Raw genomic sequence first — 17,811 nt, forward strand, 5'->3', positions numbered from 1 at the left:
AGTTTATGTAAGTATTAGACTTAAGAAGGGAAGAAATGCTATACTTTGATAGATGACATAAATCTATCCCTGGAAAGGCACAAAGAAATGCATCATGGGACTTGCATCATGCTCTCCATGATGTCAAACTTAGAGTGGTGAGTTATGTTACTCTGTGTTTTTATTTCTTAAAGGTACCTAATAAAGTATAAAATGGTTCCTTCTTCCTGCTGCCCCTGTCCTTTCACTATTAAAAGGCCGAATGAAAGCATGTCCTGTAGCACATGATTATTACATAAAATGCCAAACGCAGGTCAATGATTATTGTGAAGAGGAGGAAAAGGAGGAGAAGGAGGAGAAAGAAGAAGGAAAATCTTGTATTACTTTAATTCTTTCTAGTATTTGTACACTTTTTATTTTCTAATGAGGGTAAACACCATGAATATCAGCCCACACACAAAATGCAAAGTTGATGCCCCTTCCAAATAAGTCAGCTGCCCTCTCTAGTAAGTTGGTTATCTAGAGCTATAGATATAACACACACACACACACACACACACACACACACACACACACACACACACCATATATATATATAGAGAGAGAGAGAGAACCAGATTAACAATATGCTACTTCAGCCTGGCCCCAGTAGTCCCTAGTGTTCATCCAGGTTTTTACAATTTTGATGTAAACAATGTTCTGCTAAGAAGCAATTCCAAAATGTGGCCTATGGATCCATACATCCAAAGTGCCTGGGAAGCTTGCTGAACTTGCAGATTCCCAGACCCCACGACCACACCCACGATGCAGAATCCCTAGTGGGTAAAGCCTGGGAATATGCACGTCTATCAAGTTCACACAAATACGCTGGTACATGACCATGTTGTTTGAAACCACTTCTTCAATTCAATGCAAAAATATATTTTAATAACCATAACCCTGGGTAAACAATTAACTGAGCAAATAAACTGGTCAGACAATATAATTACTGCTAGATAATTATAAGTAAACTCTACTTTTGCTTCTAATTTTGTCGACTTTTCACTAAAAATTTAATAGCTTTCAAGACCTGGAAGAACACGGTAAATTCAGTGTATCACTCTTACTCCACTGTCCTAATCTTGTAATAGCTTTATTGAAATATAATTGACATATAAAAAAACTGCACATATTCAAAGTGTACAAGTTGACGTCTTAATGTATGTATATTGGAAACCATCACATTTTAATATATGTATATTGGAAACCCTCACCACAATCAAGGAAATTAACATAGCCATCACCCCCAAGTTTCCTGGTACCCCTTTGTAATCTCACCACTCCACATGTCCCTGCCATGCACCCCCTCCATCCCCAGGCAACCACTGATCTGCTTTCTGTCACTATATTAGTTCGTATTACCATGAATTTTATAAAAATGAAATAACAGACTACATATTCCGTTTTATCCAGCTTTCACTCTGCATAATTAATTCATTAACGTTGCTGCATGTATCAATAGTTCATTTTATTGCTGAATATTTTTCCATTGTATGGATATATCAAAATTTGTTTATCCATTCAATCATTGATGGATTTTTGGGTTATTTCCAGTTTTTAGTCATGATCAATAAAGCTGCTATAAATATTCAAGTCACTGTATGCACATAAGCTTTCATTTCTCTTGAGCAAATACCTGGGAGTTGAATAGCTGAATCATATGGTAAACTATATTGATTGAGTTTCAAATGTTAAACCAACCTTGCATTCCTGGGATAAACCTCACTTGGTCATGATGTACCTATCCTTTCATGGGTGTGTCTGAGAACCTGCAAGTTCAGCAAGCTTCTCAGGCAACTTTGATGTATGTAGCCCTAGGCCACATTTCAGAATCATTTCTTAGAATACTGTTTACATCAAAATTGTAAAAACCTGGATATTGTGGGTTTCATCTAAAATTTTAATTTTTTGCATTGATGTACATGAGAGGTATTTGTCAGTAGTCTTCATTTCTTGTAATGTCATTGTATGGTTTTGTATCAGGGTGATGATGCCTCATACAATGATTTAATAAGTATTCCATCTTCTTCAAATATGCAGAGGAGTTTCTGTAAAATTGGTATTATTTATTCCTTAAGTGTTTGGTAGAATTCACCTGTGAAGCCATCTGGTACTAGAGCTTTGTTTGCAGGAAGGTTCAAAATTATGAATTTACATTCTTTAATACAGAGAGCTACTCAGATTACCTATTTTTTCTTGAGTGAGTTTTTGGAGCTTGTGTCTTTGCACATTCTAATAATTCGTGCATAATTACAATGATAGATTAAATCAAGTTAATAAAATACACTTACTTTTGAGCTTAAATTTTATTTTTAAAGATTAAGTAACAAACTTTTTCACTATTTACTAGGAATTTCTGGTGCTCATTTTTTATTAATTCAAGTAGCCTTTTAATACTAAGAGAATAAGAAACTCCTATATTAGCAAATACTAAGGGTTGCAGAGACAGCAACTAATTCCAGCATGACTCATTTCTAAAAGGTAGTTAAAAAAATAAATACTTTCCATAAATTGTGTCAGCAGTATTCATCAGGGTAAAATATTCTATTATAGAAGCAGGTTTATCTGTTAATGTGCTAGAATTCACTCTTACAGTAAATAATATACATTTATATTTTAAAATACAAAACCACCTGAACTCCATGTAACATTTTATAGCATATGAATGGGAATGCTGCTGCTAACATGTTTTATCTGTTGATTCTCTGTTAAATCCAATAATTTGTTCATAGGCTACTGTGAAACTGGCAATCAATGAACATAATCCAGAATAATTATGGCCTAGGCACTACCCTGTTTTCCGGAAAATAAGCCCTAGCTGGACAATCAGCTCTAATGTGTCTTTTGGAGCAAAAATTAATATAAGACCTGGTATTAATTACATTATATTATATATATATTGTATTAGAAAGACCCGGTCTTATATTATAGTAAAATAAGACCAGGTCTTATATTAATTTTTGCTCCACAAGACACATTAGAGCTGATTGTCCAGCTAGGTCTTACTTTTGGGGAAACATGGTACAAAGTTGTGTGACCCTGAGAATGTCAGAGATGACAACGGCATAAACTGATTCCTGGCTTCCAAGGAGACAATATACAGATTTAACTTTACTGCACCCTGTATGTTGGGGTCTGAGAGGATGATAGGGCTTACATTATAGCACTAAGATGCTAAGTTAGCTTGCTAATTATAGCTGTCATGAGATAGCCTGGCTTGGCTGGTGTTTATGGGTAAACACCCATAAGACTGCCACCCAATTATGAATAGGGACTTCGAGCATTTTCAAGAGCAGCTGGCCCATTGCATTGATTCCCTTAGTCACTGCAGAGCCAGGCTTGTCGAGGCTCTGCAGTGACTAAGGGAATCAATGCAATGGGAATCAATATAAGGATAAATAAAGCAACCTGGAATTAGTGGAGGCCTGATGAAGGATGCCTGTGTCAGTCCATATGCTGGAAGAACTGGTAATATCTAGCTCACAGTCCTTAGTGCATAAACAAATGAGATTTTTACATGCACATTTTTGAAAAATGTTAAATATCAGCAAGAATTCAAATGTATTGCCACAGAAGCCTGCAGCTCCTAAGAGTTCTCCCTGGCTCAAGTCTTGATCTCTGGCAATTCATATTCCACTGCAGCCCGTGATTTTTCCAAACACAATCATATCAGTTCCCTGGTAAAACTCCTCACTACATGTCCATTGTTTTAATACGTAGTTTACCTTCTACGTGCCAGGCACTATTCTAGGCACCAGGAACATAAATAACAGTGCACAAAACAAATTATCGATTTTCATATTGTACTTTTTAGTTGAAGAAGACATAAGCAATTTTTTTAAAGCAACTCAAGTTGGTGCAAAAGTAATTGTGGTTTTTGCAATTATTTTCAACCTTTTAAACTGCAATTACTTTTGCACCGACCTAATATTTAACATATCATGTGGAAAATGGAGGGAAAGGGCGTATCTGGAGGCCAGAGTTGCCATTTTATATAAGTGGGTCAGTGTGACTTCTGCGATTAATCAGGTGACATTTAAGTATAAAGGGAGGAAATGAGGAAATATGTGATCTATCTGAAGAAAGGAATTCTAGGCCAAGTACATGCTCTTCAGGCAAGAGCATGCCTAGCATGTTTGATGAAGCAAGGAAGCCAGTGGCTACCTTGGAAAGAACAAGCGAGGACAGGACATGAGGTAAAAGTAGTGAGACGTCAGATCACATAGGGTTCTTCAAGCAAGAGATGATGGTGGCTTGGGGAAGGGGGTAGCAGTGGAGAATTAGTCTCATTCTGAATCTGTTTTGAAGTGGAGCCACTGGAATTTACTGAGATTGAGTGCAAGGTGTAAGAAAAAAAACAGAAGTCAAATATGACTTCAAAATGTTGACCTGAAAAACTGAGACAAGGGAGTTTTAACTAAAATCCAAATTTCCTGTGGCTTCAAGCCCCTGCATGAACATTCTTTAGCCTCACTGCTAAAGAACACGGTGCTCACCAAGTCCCACATCACACACAGGAAGATATGGCTAAGCAACTGATTCAAGGATGTAAATGTGTATCAAGAATTCAGTGTGTTAAAATTTAATATTCATGTAATTAAAAAATTAAATATATAAAATTAAGACAAAAATTTTAAATTGTTTTAAAATGTAAGGATATAAATTACCTTTTAAAATGTTAATTTGGAAAATAGTTTTAAATAGAATTCTTATAGGTCCACTAATATATTTGTTAATCAATAAATATTCTAAATATGTCATTTTCATTACTTTAATGTCTCTTTTTACTCTTAAAAATGTGCTGGCTTGGTCAAAAACTTATATAGCACACTGCCATTAATACACTTCAAAAGGGCAGTCAATATGACCCCTTAGATATCTTTCACACTACGCACTAGCTCAGGAGACATTTTCTGAAAAGGTAGAAATGCTCTAAATGACCCCCAAAGAAGGCAGGACAAGCTCTCCTTTTCAGTACTTCTCCCACCATTGCTGAGCTAGCACTAAATGTGGCTTTCTTAGAAAGCAATAAATAATGGGTGGAGGGAGATAAGTAACAGAGCAGAACAATACAGGACAAACTGCTCACCCCAGGCCAGAAATCCTGAGTGTCAGCCCTGAGTCACCACTAGCAACTGAAGCTGGACAAGTCACTTAACAGCGCCCAAAGGCATGCAATTTCCTCATCTATATAATGGAAATGTTCTCTGTTGACCTTACATAAAAGTATTTGGCTAAGAGTTGATTGGCTGATTTGCAACAATGGCTCTCTCTCCTAGTCTTTGTTAAGTAACACAGGGTGAAATATTCAGATAACCTGGAACAATATGGGACCAGAAAGCCAACAGCATTTAGTATTGTTTCTATGAGCTTGTTTATTCACCTGTACTTCCCCAAAAATAAACCGTAACCATACTAATCTTGGCTACTAGAACTAATTGAAGTATTTACTTAACTAAAGGAAAGTAGTAAACAAGAAAAAATCAGTACTTTTCTTGTGTATCAAAATACTCCTTCACAAAAGAGTAAAATAACAAATAATATCTACCCAAGATTAACAGTGTATTTCATTTGAATACTTGGCATATTGCTTCTGCATCGGTTACAATCTCATTTTCAACCACAACTTTTGAACTGCAATGAAATATTTTATGAAAAAGCCTTTTACAATCATCACCAATTCAAATTTCTCTTCAGGAACTAATATAATTTAATTACTTTGTACCTTAGGGCATAACTTAGAGATTTTGAGTTTGAACTAACAATACAATAGAAATGAAACCCAGGGGAACCAGGGCAAAATTACATACATACTAGCCAATCACTAGTACTAGGGAGCCTTTCCTCAAAGTAAAAGAATGTTTTTTTAAAAAATGAATAGTTAGGAATGTTAAGTTTCTGGCCTTTGAGAAACATTTCATTTCACATCCTAAATACTTTACTTACACCTTGAAGTAATTTTATCAGAAATTATGCTTTTGTAAATCAATAGAAAAGTAAAGCAAGTTCTCATTATGTATGATTTGTTCTGTTATTCAATTTTGTAACTTACCTCTTTCAGGGCCCTAACTTGTAAATTAGAGTATCAGTAGCTACCTAAACAACATTCATGCTTTTTCAGCATCTTAGATGCTAAGCTTTATACCATGAGAACCCTTGGACCGACTATTGAATCCTATAGACACCTTCTCAGAACAATCTTTTTAAATGTTTAATATAAACTACACAGGCTTATAAGGAAACCAGTTTTACTGAAATATTAACACTTTTTTTTTAAAAAAAAGCATTAAACAAAACCTACGAGCATAATAACCACCACAATATCAAAACAGTGAAGCATGGATATGATGTTTTGAGGTCTCTGCATCAACTCTGTGATATTAAAATTATCTGTGATTTTTACTGGCAACATCATATATACTGCTAATATTACTGTGGTTTGTTGCCAACATTCACAATTAGAGAAAATACTAGATTTATTACAGGTTAGGGACCTCCCATCTAAGTTTATGGATCCCCTAAATTCTATGCATGAAGTCGCAGATTCAGAAACACCTTGTATTGAGGGAATTTGATAATGTAATTTTTAAGATTTATATGAAAAATTAGCTTTCTTGATTCACACAAGTTTTACGAAATTTAATAAATGTTTTCAAAAAGGAAAAACAATAGTGAGATATATCAACAATTATAAATTTCTTGTAGAGCAAAGCACTGGGTAGATCATGTAGGTTCAAACCCTATCTTCACTAGTTATTTACTGTGTTAACTTGCACAAATTATTTAATTTCTCTAAGCTTCTATTTCCCAATCTATTGAATGATAATAGTAATACCGTGTTTCCTTGAAAATAAGACTTAGCCGGACAATCAGCTCTAATACACCTTTTGGAGCAAAAATTAATATAAGACCCGGGCTGTTTTTCCTGAAGCAAAGTGCACTTCTCAGTAGAAAATATCATTTATTACTAACATTAATTTATCCCATTCACAGTTCAACTTTTGAGGAAACTCCTATCTCTTTAAACCTCCTCACACAAATTAATCATCTATAAGCCAAACTATTTAAAACTCTTCACTGAGCTCCATGGAATTGCACGAGAGGATGTGACCATGGAAGATCACCGATGCTTTTTTCCCCCGTTATTTTTATCCTGCTATCAAGGTACTAACATGAAGAAATAACATAACTTCAAAGCATTTGAAAAACAAAGATCCAGTCATTAAAGAAATTGGTAAATTATTACTAAAACCATGACTGACAAAATCTGATATTAATATTAGTCTCCATTTTTCATATGCTGATCCACTGTAATCAGAAAACTTGATTTTGGAAACAATATATTAGAACATATTATCTCTGAATAGCTGGGGCACAGACATAAAACTAAGATATATGTCACTAAATGGTGAAACATTTAAGTTCTAAATTTAAAATGACATAAGAACCACTTAGAAATCAAAATTGTAGCCAGATAGCTATCCTATCTCATTTTCATTAGAATAGGTAAGGCATTAAGATGGGAAAACCACACTCCCTACCACATTTATCAATAAAGTAAAATATGATTTTGAGAGACTGCCTTTGTTAATCATTGGGACTAACTCTATCTTGGCTGAAATCAGTCTGTAGAAAATCAGCTTTAGTAATGATCCTAATTGAAGTCTGGGTCCTTCAAGCCTCGTGATAAAGGGGTCTTTAATGAAGTAATTCTACTACAGAGATAGAAAATAGTAAGTACTAGAAAGGAGAATCTGAAGAAAAATGAACAACCTTACTGATAAAATTTGTTTTTAATTATTAAATTCAACTACCCACTCTATAAGACATGAATATTTAAATAACATAAGCCAGTGTCTTCTACTAGCTCCAAAAATGTAGATCTTTTAAAAAAATGCCAGCCAAGATGCAAAAATTATAAAGCATTGGCAGTGAGACATAAAGAAAGGTGAGGCTTCCATAAACAGCTGTAGGGCAGTACCCAAAATATTACACATGCTCAAAGGAATTATAGCAGGAGGGAGAAAAAGAAAGGATCAGCCAAATTCACGATTTTTAGGAATCACTGAGCAACAGGGTAAACATGGAACAAACACTTGGGATACCCGTTTAGTTACTGCAAATGAGTTCAGGTAGAATGATCTAAAATAAAGCAGGGTTGGAGGAAGTCCCTGTTGTAGGACAACTGCAAATCTGCTTTAATCATGACATTAATGTAAGGTCTATGACCTCCCCTCCAAATGGGAGAGATTGTTGCCTGGCTCCATAAACTGAAAAGCACTGGGCCAAGGACTCATGATGTTTGAAACCCAAGGACATTTTGATTTGTAAACTCCTCACACAGCAAAGCAAAATGGGGAAAAAATTAATCACCAAGAATTTTTAATTTTTAACTTTTTGGCTGTTTAGGTCATTCATTTCAAGAAACAATAAGCTGCAACAAATAGCTTATTTATTTCTTTGACACCAAATATGTTTTCTTACAACTAATAAGATCACATTTATCATGAGTAAAGAAGAAAAAAAAACTCATGGCAAATCTTAAAGGGAAAACCATTGAGAGAAAAATGTTAAATGACACTTGAAGATTTTGTAACTTTCAAATTCCATCAAACATTATTTGAAATTCCACTTGTTAAAAACAAAAAACAAAAAAAAACTCCACTAAAAAAGTATTTATATGTTCCATTATTATAAGTATATAATTAGACAAAAATATGAAAAAATAATCAATTATACTTTGTCATTTAAGGCTCTATATAGCTCAGATACTGGCAATAAACCTGTTAATTTAAAACAATATCTTTGGGGAAAGAGTTTATCAAACTCAAAGACAATTTCCAGTTAAGAATAACACTAAGGTTCAAATTTCAAGTCAACTGGAAGGCTGTCAGATTTAAACCACATTCACTATGAAGAACTAGACAACTAACGTGTCACTATACATTTAAAAAATGATGACTGAGGGTGGGGACAAGTGGGGAGGCAGACAGTGGCAACCTCTGGAAGATGGAATCTCTTCTCTCTGCTGGTCCTAGAAGAGAAAAGAGACACCAATAAGCATCAACACACTGTCCGAATTCCTCCCCACCGAGACCCGCCAGTCCACAGGTGTTTCTCAACCTTACAGCCAACCTCACCTTTATATATGGTATTCAGTGCCAATATCAAGAACACCACCCTATCCTAACTTAATTAGTGCTGCCTTAAAAAAAAAAAAAAAAAAAAAACTATCAAAAGTATTATTTTTATAAATAAACTAAACTTTAAAGTATAAAGATGCCATTAAATATCATTTTAAAAGATCTGAATTATCCGTGTGTGGAAGAGCACATACACAGGAATCAAGTAGCTACAACCAACAGTTTGGGTTGTAACTGTTGTGACTCCCATTCAACATACATGGAGAGGACAGGGTGATGAGGTTATTTAGATCAAAGGAAATTAATCAACCTGCACAATTTTAAAAGGTTATCCTCACTTTGGAAAGACCTAAAACAACTAAATTTTTTAAAAAATTTATTTAAATAAATAGATAAAATGACGAGTAGATCACATTCCTTCAATTTTGTAAGACAATTAGAATTCTACAGAATCTCCTTTTCCTATGTAGATAGAGGAAAACTTTTCCTAGCAGAGTTGGTAATTCCAAACCAACTGGGAAAATCTCTAAGACATCAAGAGAACTAACACAACCAGACTCTGAATCACTATTATTTTCTCACATATCAGTGTGAAAGACCTAGTCACTGGAAACTAGGCGCAAACTAAACTATGCCCAAATTATAGGAAATAATGTTATTTCAGTTACTCAAGACTAACATCCAAATACATAAAATAGAGAGTTCATCAATTTAAATAAGCAGTAACTATGCTTCCACATTATTGATTACTTTCTACCAGGTATTGTGTTGGTCACTGGGGATACAAAGACGAGTTAAGACACCATCTCTGGCCTGTAAAAGCGTATCAATGGCAGCCCTGAAAGCCTGAAAACAAAACCTCTTTTGAACTCACTGGCTCTGGGTCAAGCGAATATATTTTTAGCTTCGTAGGTTTGAGTTTGCAACTACAAGTAAATGAAGTGTTCCTGGGCACCCCTGTGCAGAAGAGTTAAAACCGTACTATTCTGTTTGCAATGTACCAGCCAGCAACAGTGTCCAAAGAGATGCAATTAATGTTAAGACTGATCACTTCAATCTTAGGTTGAAGAGGTTCGGGAAGAGCCGTATAGAAAAAGGCTGAGACATCAAGATTAACGTCGGAGTTTGTGAAATCAATAAGAATTTTAGAGCTGAGAAAGACCTCAATATTACCACCAACAAAGGAACTCAAAAACTCAAAAGCTGGTAAACCATCTGGATAACGTCCACTCCTTTGTTTACGAAACACGAACCCAAACAAAAACAAATGTTTGAACAAGCAGACCGTGAGTTTCTATACCTTTCCTGAGGGCCTCAAATGTCTTCCTAAAACACTCAACTGCACCTGCTGCAAAGCTGGAACGTTCTGGTGCCGGAGCCCAGGGCTGCGCGCGCCCAACCTGCGGGACCTGATGCCGACTCGGGCCCGCGTGCTCCACCGGGCAGAGTTTGCAGCAGAAGCCGGCCCCTGAGCCAGGCGCGAAAGCCCAGCTCACGCCGAGCGCTCGCGCCCCGCAGTCCCTCCCACAGCCCGTGGCTTCACACCAGGCAGCACCCAAACCCGAGAAGATCGAGCGCACGGGAGTGCTACTACCTCACGCCGCTGCTCCGAAAGCCCCGGAACGTGCGCCCGGCCGCTCCTGGCACCCCCACGAGCTGCGCCGCGCTCCCGCCCAGCGCCGGCACCTGGCCCAGGCGGCCGCAGAGCAGCGAGAAGCTGCGGACCGGGACTGTCATGGCTGCAACCCCGGCTTCCAAACCGAGCGCCGACCTCCGGTTGCTCGGGTCCTCACAGCCGCAGACAGGGCTCCGCCCCACCCAGCCCGGCGGGATAACAAGTCCCACTGGCAGCGGGTTCCGGGACGTCTTGCAGGGGCGGGGCCAGGAGCCAAGCTCAAGGCCGGTAGGCGGGGCCATGGAATTAAGCTTGGCTGGGGGCCGGGCGCTGGACTAAGAATTCCCGGACACTCGGGGCACAAAATGGGAAGGTCAGTCTGGGAGGCTTGTGGCTTGCAGTGTGACCTGGCGACATGGCTTCTACCCCACTCGACACTCCGCTGATCCTCCCATAGCGAGGACGCTGGGAAGTCTGAGCTGATCAGTTTAAGCAGCACGCCCCCTTTCTCCCAAGCCAGATCTCCAAGCCACAGCCTCCCGGCTACGAGGAATTTGATTTAGCCCAAGGATGTTACTGGTTCTTTGTTTCTCAAGCCCTTTGTGCGACTTGGCATACCTTAGGAGCTAGAGAAAGAAACAAAGGTGTGATTGTGTGGAGGAAGGAGGGGGACGGGGCTGGACAAGGCCTGGATCTTAGCATTTATATATCTCTACCTTATAATTTACACTTTTACGAGAAAAAATTAACCAATGTCTACGTTTTACAAGTCTATGATCAAGTTAACACAGCCTAGGAATCTGCTGTTGTGTGCTTAATTTGCAGTGAGAAAGCAAAATACCACCTCCTTTTAAAAAATTAAAAATCAGACTAGTCATTCATTCTACTGGAGTATGTTAAACTGGAGTATGTTAAACTCCAGTGAGGCGTATTTTAAAATTTTACGTGTTTATTTGAGCAAAAGTTGATTTGAATCAGGCAGCATCCAGTGTAGCAAAAAGGAGCTGTGCAAAATTATATAAGCAGGATGGAGTGAAAACAAGGATGGCAGGGGTCTATTAGGCAGATTACCTAACTAGTGCTGATTGGGTGATTCTTGATTGACTGGTTTAAGATTCCATTTCTGGGAGAGCTGAAACTGGAATTAAGTTTTGGTTTGGTGACACGGCCTTAGCATAAGCGACTCCATTTGAGGCCTGTTGTCTTGTTTTTTAACAGATAGCAGACACAGAGAAAATCAGCTACAAAGTTATAGGAGACAATATTTCTCCCAAAGTCAAGTTGCAGCTGTGAAGTATCATCACAATCTCTTTGACCACTGCTTTCTTACTTGGAATCTTTGTTCTCTAAAATCATAGACTGACAGAACACTTTCTGTTTAAAATCGTGTCGGTAAGAATGAAACATCCTACTCTTGCCTGGATGATATAAGTGAATTCGACACAAAGAAGCAGCTTTTATTTCCAACCAGGGTACAGAGCTTCAGATGAGGGATTTCTGGACACATTCCACATCTACTTTAACTATCAATTCCAAGAAAACAGGCCCCTAGGCCCACTTGGCCATCCAACCTAATGTTGGCCCCTTTACACACAGCTTTTTCGCTTTGAGCCTACAAAACTACTGCTTCTTTCAAATTTCACTTCCCCCAATCCTATAATAACTTATAGGTCTCATTTTAGTTGATGAGACACTTCTGGATTCCTCTGGTATGCAGTCTCCCTCAATACAAGGAGACAATTATTCCACCTTTGTATTGCTATAGGTTTGTCCCTGGTGGTTGTGGTCTGATTAGGCCAGGAGTGATTGTCCTGAATGAGGGATTCCTGCCCAGAAGTAGTTCTTAGTTTAGCAAAGTAGGCAGTATTCTGTGCTCTCTGTTGGATGGAGGAAGGCATGCCTTCCATGAGGCCCAGTACCACATACTCCATCCACTTCTTTGGCACCTCCATTATGCCTAGAATAATATTTGGCCAAGAGTGGGTATTCAGTAATTTCTTGAATATTAATTAAATTTTATAAGAAATCCATTTCACCACCACATTTCAAAATACAACCTCATCAATTTAAAGCTTTTTTAAATCATTTGTTCTTGCAAGTAATATGTCTGATGGGGAGAGGCATTGATCATGGCTCTTCCTTATCCTCTGCTTCATGCTAGTGCCTTGCCAGCTCCTCCTTTCTCTTCTTCACACAGAAATAGTATATATTTCCTACTAATGAACAACCTAACTTATATTCTATTCAAACATAAAATAAACTTCCACTGTTTCTGAGTAACTCATTAAAGTCATCTTGCGGTAACAGCCTGCATCAAATAAAGGAAAACCATTGCCTTCTGTCGTTTGAAGGTGGCCCCACCAGCAAGCCTGCTTACTGTCTAATCTCACTGTCTCCTCCATGGCACTATCCCCAGAGCCTAGCCCAGCGGGTGGCACACACTAAGTTCTCACTAAATATCTGTTGAATGAATGAATGAATGAACTGAACCTAGACTCAGCAGAAATTGAATGAAATGCCCAACAAACTCCAACAGAGTCTCCTCTAAGGAGATTTTGACAGAACTGCTACTCCCACCTGGAGGTTTAGTGTGTGTAGTTAAACCTTTCCCAGAGATTTTAAGTATACCAGAGAATGTGTGTGGTGGGCCACTGCCAGGTTTTGGGTGACTATAAGTTTTCTTGCACATGTTACTCTTCTTTTCAATTAATAAAATACCCTTGCAGAACATTTTGCTTACTGTTATTGCAAATGGGGAATTTAAAGTCAACTGGGTTGTACCACAAGAAATTTTCCCCAGGTTTCAGGATGATGCCCTGGCCGACACAATTGTAACTCCCCTGAAAGCTAATCTGGATCATCTCTGGACAAGAGTGACATTGCCATTTTTAGTTGTTTAACTGAAAGCAATATATATTAATGTTGATTTTAATGAGTCTAAGGCATTACAGAGAACATGAAATGTTTTTCAATCTATTGAGAGGAATTGTTTGAAGAAGAGACTTTCCCAAGGTACTAAGTATGAAAGATTGACTATGACCCTATAATCAAAAACAATTGCATTTGGTTTTGAAACTATAAATCCTATTTTCTTATATATATTTTTTTCTTTTGTAAGTTAACTTTAGCAGCAAACATAAGCTTAATTCTGGCTACTATTTCAACAACACTTGTCATTCGGGAAACGCAAATAAAAACCACAATGACATTCCACCTCACACCCATTAGGATGGCTACTATCAAAAAACGAAAACAGAATGAAAACAAAAGTGTGAGGATATGAAAAAATTGGAATGCTTTTAGGGTTCTATTGGTGGAAATGTAAAATGGTGCAGCCATTATGAAAAACAGTATGGAGCTTCCTTAAAATGTTATAAATAGAATTACCATAAAATCCAGCTTTTAACCAAAAGAATCAAAAGCTGGGTCTCAATGAGATATTTGTACATCCATATTAATAACAGCATTATTCAGAATATCTAAAAGGTGGAAACAACCCAAATGTACATCAATAGATGAATGGATAAACAAAATGTAGTACATACATACAGTGAAGTATTATTCAGCCTTTAAAAGGAAGAAGATTCTTCCCATATTCCAGTTCAGACCGGAATATGGGAATGGAGAAAGTAAGCATGCTGAAGAAAATGGAATAATCTAAATATCAAACTTTCTTTTACATAAACTTAAGGGTAACCACTCAAAAAAAAAAATCTAGAACTGAAACATATACTGTAATAAAAGAAGAAACAGAGGGAAACATCATAGAATACCACCACACAGAAATAATAGACAACAACAAAAAGTCAGAGAAACAATGGAGACACAGCCTTACCAGAAAACTAAAGCTAGAATGACAGAAAATACTCACATATCAAAAAACACTAAATGTAAATGGACTGAACTCACCAATAAAAAAAAACAGAGTAGCAGATTGGATCAAAAAACTAAATCCCACCATATGCTGTCCCCAAGAGACACATCTCAGCTACAAGGGCAAGCATAGACTCAAAGTGAAAGGGTGGAAATTGACACTCCAAGCAAATGATACCCAGAGAAAATCAGGTGTAGCCATAATGATATCAGATGAAACAGACTTCAGGGTGAAAAAAATAACAAAGACAAAAGATGGACATTTCATAATGGTGAAGGGGACTATACAACAAGAAGACATACAGTCATCAATATGTATGCCCCCAATCAGGGAGCACAAAAATATACCATCAAACTACTAACAAAACTAAGGGGAAAATTGACCAAAAACACATTATACTAGGGGACTTAAATACATCATTGACAGCTATGGATAGATCATCCAAACAGAAAATAAATAACGAAATAGCAGCCCTAAATGACACATTAAATGAAAGGGATATAATTGTCATACATAGAGCACTTCATCCTAAAACATCAGACTATTCATTCTTTTCTAGTGTACATGAAACATTCTCAAGGATAGACCATATATTGAGACATAAAATCAGCCTCAGCAAATTTAAGAAGATGAAAATCATACCAAGCATATTCTCTGATCACAAGGCTTTGAATTTGGATATCACTGCAAAAAGAAAGCAGGAAAAACACAAATACATGGAGATTAAACAACATACTTTTAGAGAATGACGGGGTCAAAAAAGAAATTAGAGGAGAGATCAAAAAGATACATAGAAACAAATGACAATGAAAATACATACTACCAAAATTTTGGGAATACAGCGAAAGCAGTTTTAAGAGGGAAATTTATATCATTACAGGCCTATCTCAAGAAACAAGAAAAATCCCAAATAAATAACCTCATGTTACACCTTAAAGAACTAGAAAAAGAAGAACAAATGAAACCCAAGGTCAGCAGAAGAAAGGAAATAACAAAAATCAGAGCAGAACTAAATGAAATAGAGAACAAAAAGACAATAGAAAAAATTAATGTGACAAAGAGCTGGTTCTTTGAAAAGATTAACAAAATTGACAAACCCTTGGCTAGACTCACTAAGATAAAAAGAGAGAAGACACTAATTAACAAAATCAGAAATGAAAAAGGGGAAGTTATCACTGACACCACAGAAATACAAAGGATCATCCAAGAATACTGTGAAGGACTATATGCCACCAAATTCAATAACCTAGAAGAAATGGACAAGTTCTTAGAAACATATAGCCTTCCAAGGCTGAACCATGAAGAACTGGAAAATCTAAACAGACTGATCACCACTAACGAAATTGAATCAGTCATCCAAAACCTTCCCAAAAGCAAAAGTCCGGGACCAGATGGCTTCACTAGTGAATTCTACCAAACGTTCAAAGAGGATCTAATGCCAATCCTGCTCAAACGCTCCAAAAAATTGAAGAAGAGACAGTACTCCCTAACTCATTTTATCAGGCCAACATTACCCTGATACCAAAACCTGGTATGGACAACACACACACACACAAAAAAAAAAAAAAAAAAAAAAAAAACACTACAGACCAATATCTCTGATGAATACAGATGCAAAAATCCTAAACAAAATTCTAGCAAATCAAATACAACAATGCATTAAAAAGATTATTCATCACGACCAAGTGGGGTTCATCCCCAGGGCACAAAGATGGTTCAACATCAGCAAATTCATTAATGTGATACATCACATAAACAAAATAAAGGACACAAATCATATGATTATATCAATTGATGCAGAAAAAGCACTTGACAAGATACAACATCCATTTATGATTAAAATACTTAATAAAATAAGTATAGAAGGGAAAAAAAGAAGATAAAAAATCACAGCAGGGATAGAATGGCCTTCAACACTGTATACCATCATCAGTCTTTCAGCTCAAATAACTGAATGTATTACTACCGGAAGTGTTTTCTGCTTCCAAAGTTGCAAGCAAATTTTCATATGCTAGGATGAAATCTATTTCCATAATAAAAATGTAATAGCTCCATTTATCATTACAGAGATTATCAAAGTTCTAAATGACTCACTTTTTATGGCATAACCATCATGCAGGTAATCCCAATGCAGAAACAACTTTTCCTTTGTGCAATATATTTTTCTTGTGAAAAAGGCTTACTCATAAGGCCATTGCAAGTAGAATTCTTTCCAGATGAAACTTCAGAAACAGCAGCAAATTTTTGCAGAGACTTTGTTTTCAAAAGTTGATGATACACATACACACACACACACACACACACACCAAAAACAAAGGGACCCAGGAAACTTTTGGTGGTCATGGATATGTCTATTACCTTGATTGTGATGATAGTTCACAAGTGTACATATATGTCCAAACTCATCAAATTATACATATTAAATACATGCAGTTTTTTTTACATATAAAAAAGATTTAATAAGAAATTTCTTACTACTTTTGTTGGGGACAATATAACTTTTGGTGGATGTTTGTGTCAGGGTACAAACAATGTTTATTCAAGTTGAAGTGAAGCATGCATAGCTCTACGGAAGGTGATGCTTGTCCTATCCATATTCTGTATAATGCTGTTCAGTAGTGTCTGATGTCTTTTCTGTTGAGACTGAAGAAACTGTCATGCAATTGTTCTCCTACTTCAGCATTTAAAATGCTCTGACTGAGTGTTTTGGTGATTTGTGTGATTTTCTTGACATTCAGTATTCTTCATTTCTCTCATATTCAAAAACCATTGGCTCTCTTTAAAAAAACGCAGTTGAGAGAATCCTCCATTTATATGGAGCACCGATGTTATACTTCAATTCTGAAGAAAAGGACCCCAAAATTCTGGTTGAGTTTTGAAATAATGCATTGAAGGAAGTCTAGTTATTTCTTGTTCATAGTTTTCAATACCAGTTTAGCAATAGGATTATGCAAATTGACAGAGGAGCAAACAACGTTATTGGATTACTCCATTGCTTAAAGGAACTTGTTGACTATCTTAAAGAATTAATGAAAAGTTTATCCTTTTGATTATCAAAGCTGTTCTTAAAAGGGACAACATTATGTATGAACAGGAAAATAAATTTTGGGCCAAAGTAGGTAATTATTGCTATGACTCTCTTTTGAAATAAATTTCATCCA

The 17,811-nt window shown here is 36.7% G+C and overlaps 1 protein-coding gene across 4 annotated transcripts in view; it reads right to left on the reverse strand.

Moving 5' to 3' along the window:
• The window catches only part of MTHFD2L (methylenetetrahydrofolate dehydrogenase (NADP+ dependent) 2 like), a 97,366-nt gene extending 86,181 nt beyond the window's left edge, over positions 1-11,185 (reverse strand). The window contains exons 1-2 of one of the 4 annotated variants that reach the window (XM_074324454.1): positions 10,756-10,926; positions 8,964-9,052 (exon numbers count right to left, since the gene is read on the reverse strand). Coding sequence is in view for 2 of the 4 variants with exons in the window: in XM_074324455.1 (XP_074180556.1) it covers positions 8,947-9,052; positions 10,756-11,078 (429 nt within the window). In the remaining 2 variants the exon portion in view is untranslated. Of the gene's footprint in view, positions 1-7,795; positions 9,053-10,755 lie in introns of those variants that run through there. The other 3 variants (XM_019720747.2, XM_074324455.1, XM_019720739.2) reach the window with 3 other exon arrangements.
• Between the last annotated feature and the right edge of the window lie 6,626 nt (positions 11,186-17,811).

Source organism: Rhinolophus sinicus, linkage group LG02 (genome assembly GCF_036562045.2).
Source record: "Rhinolophus sinicus isolate RSC01 linkage group LG02, ASM3656204v1, whole genome shotgun sequence".
Classification (NCBI taxonomy): Eukaryota; Metazoa; Chordata; class Mammalia; order Chiroptera; family Rhinolophidae; genus Rhinolophus; species Rhinolophus sinicus.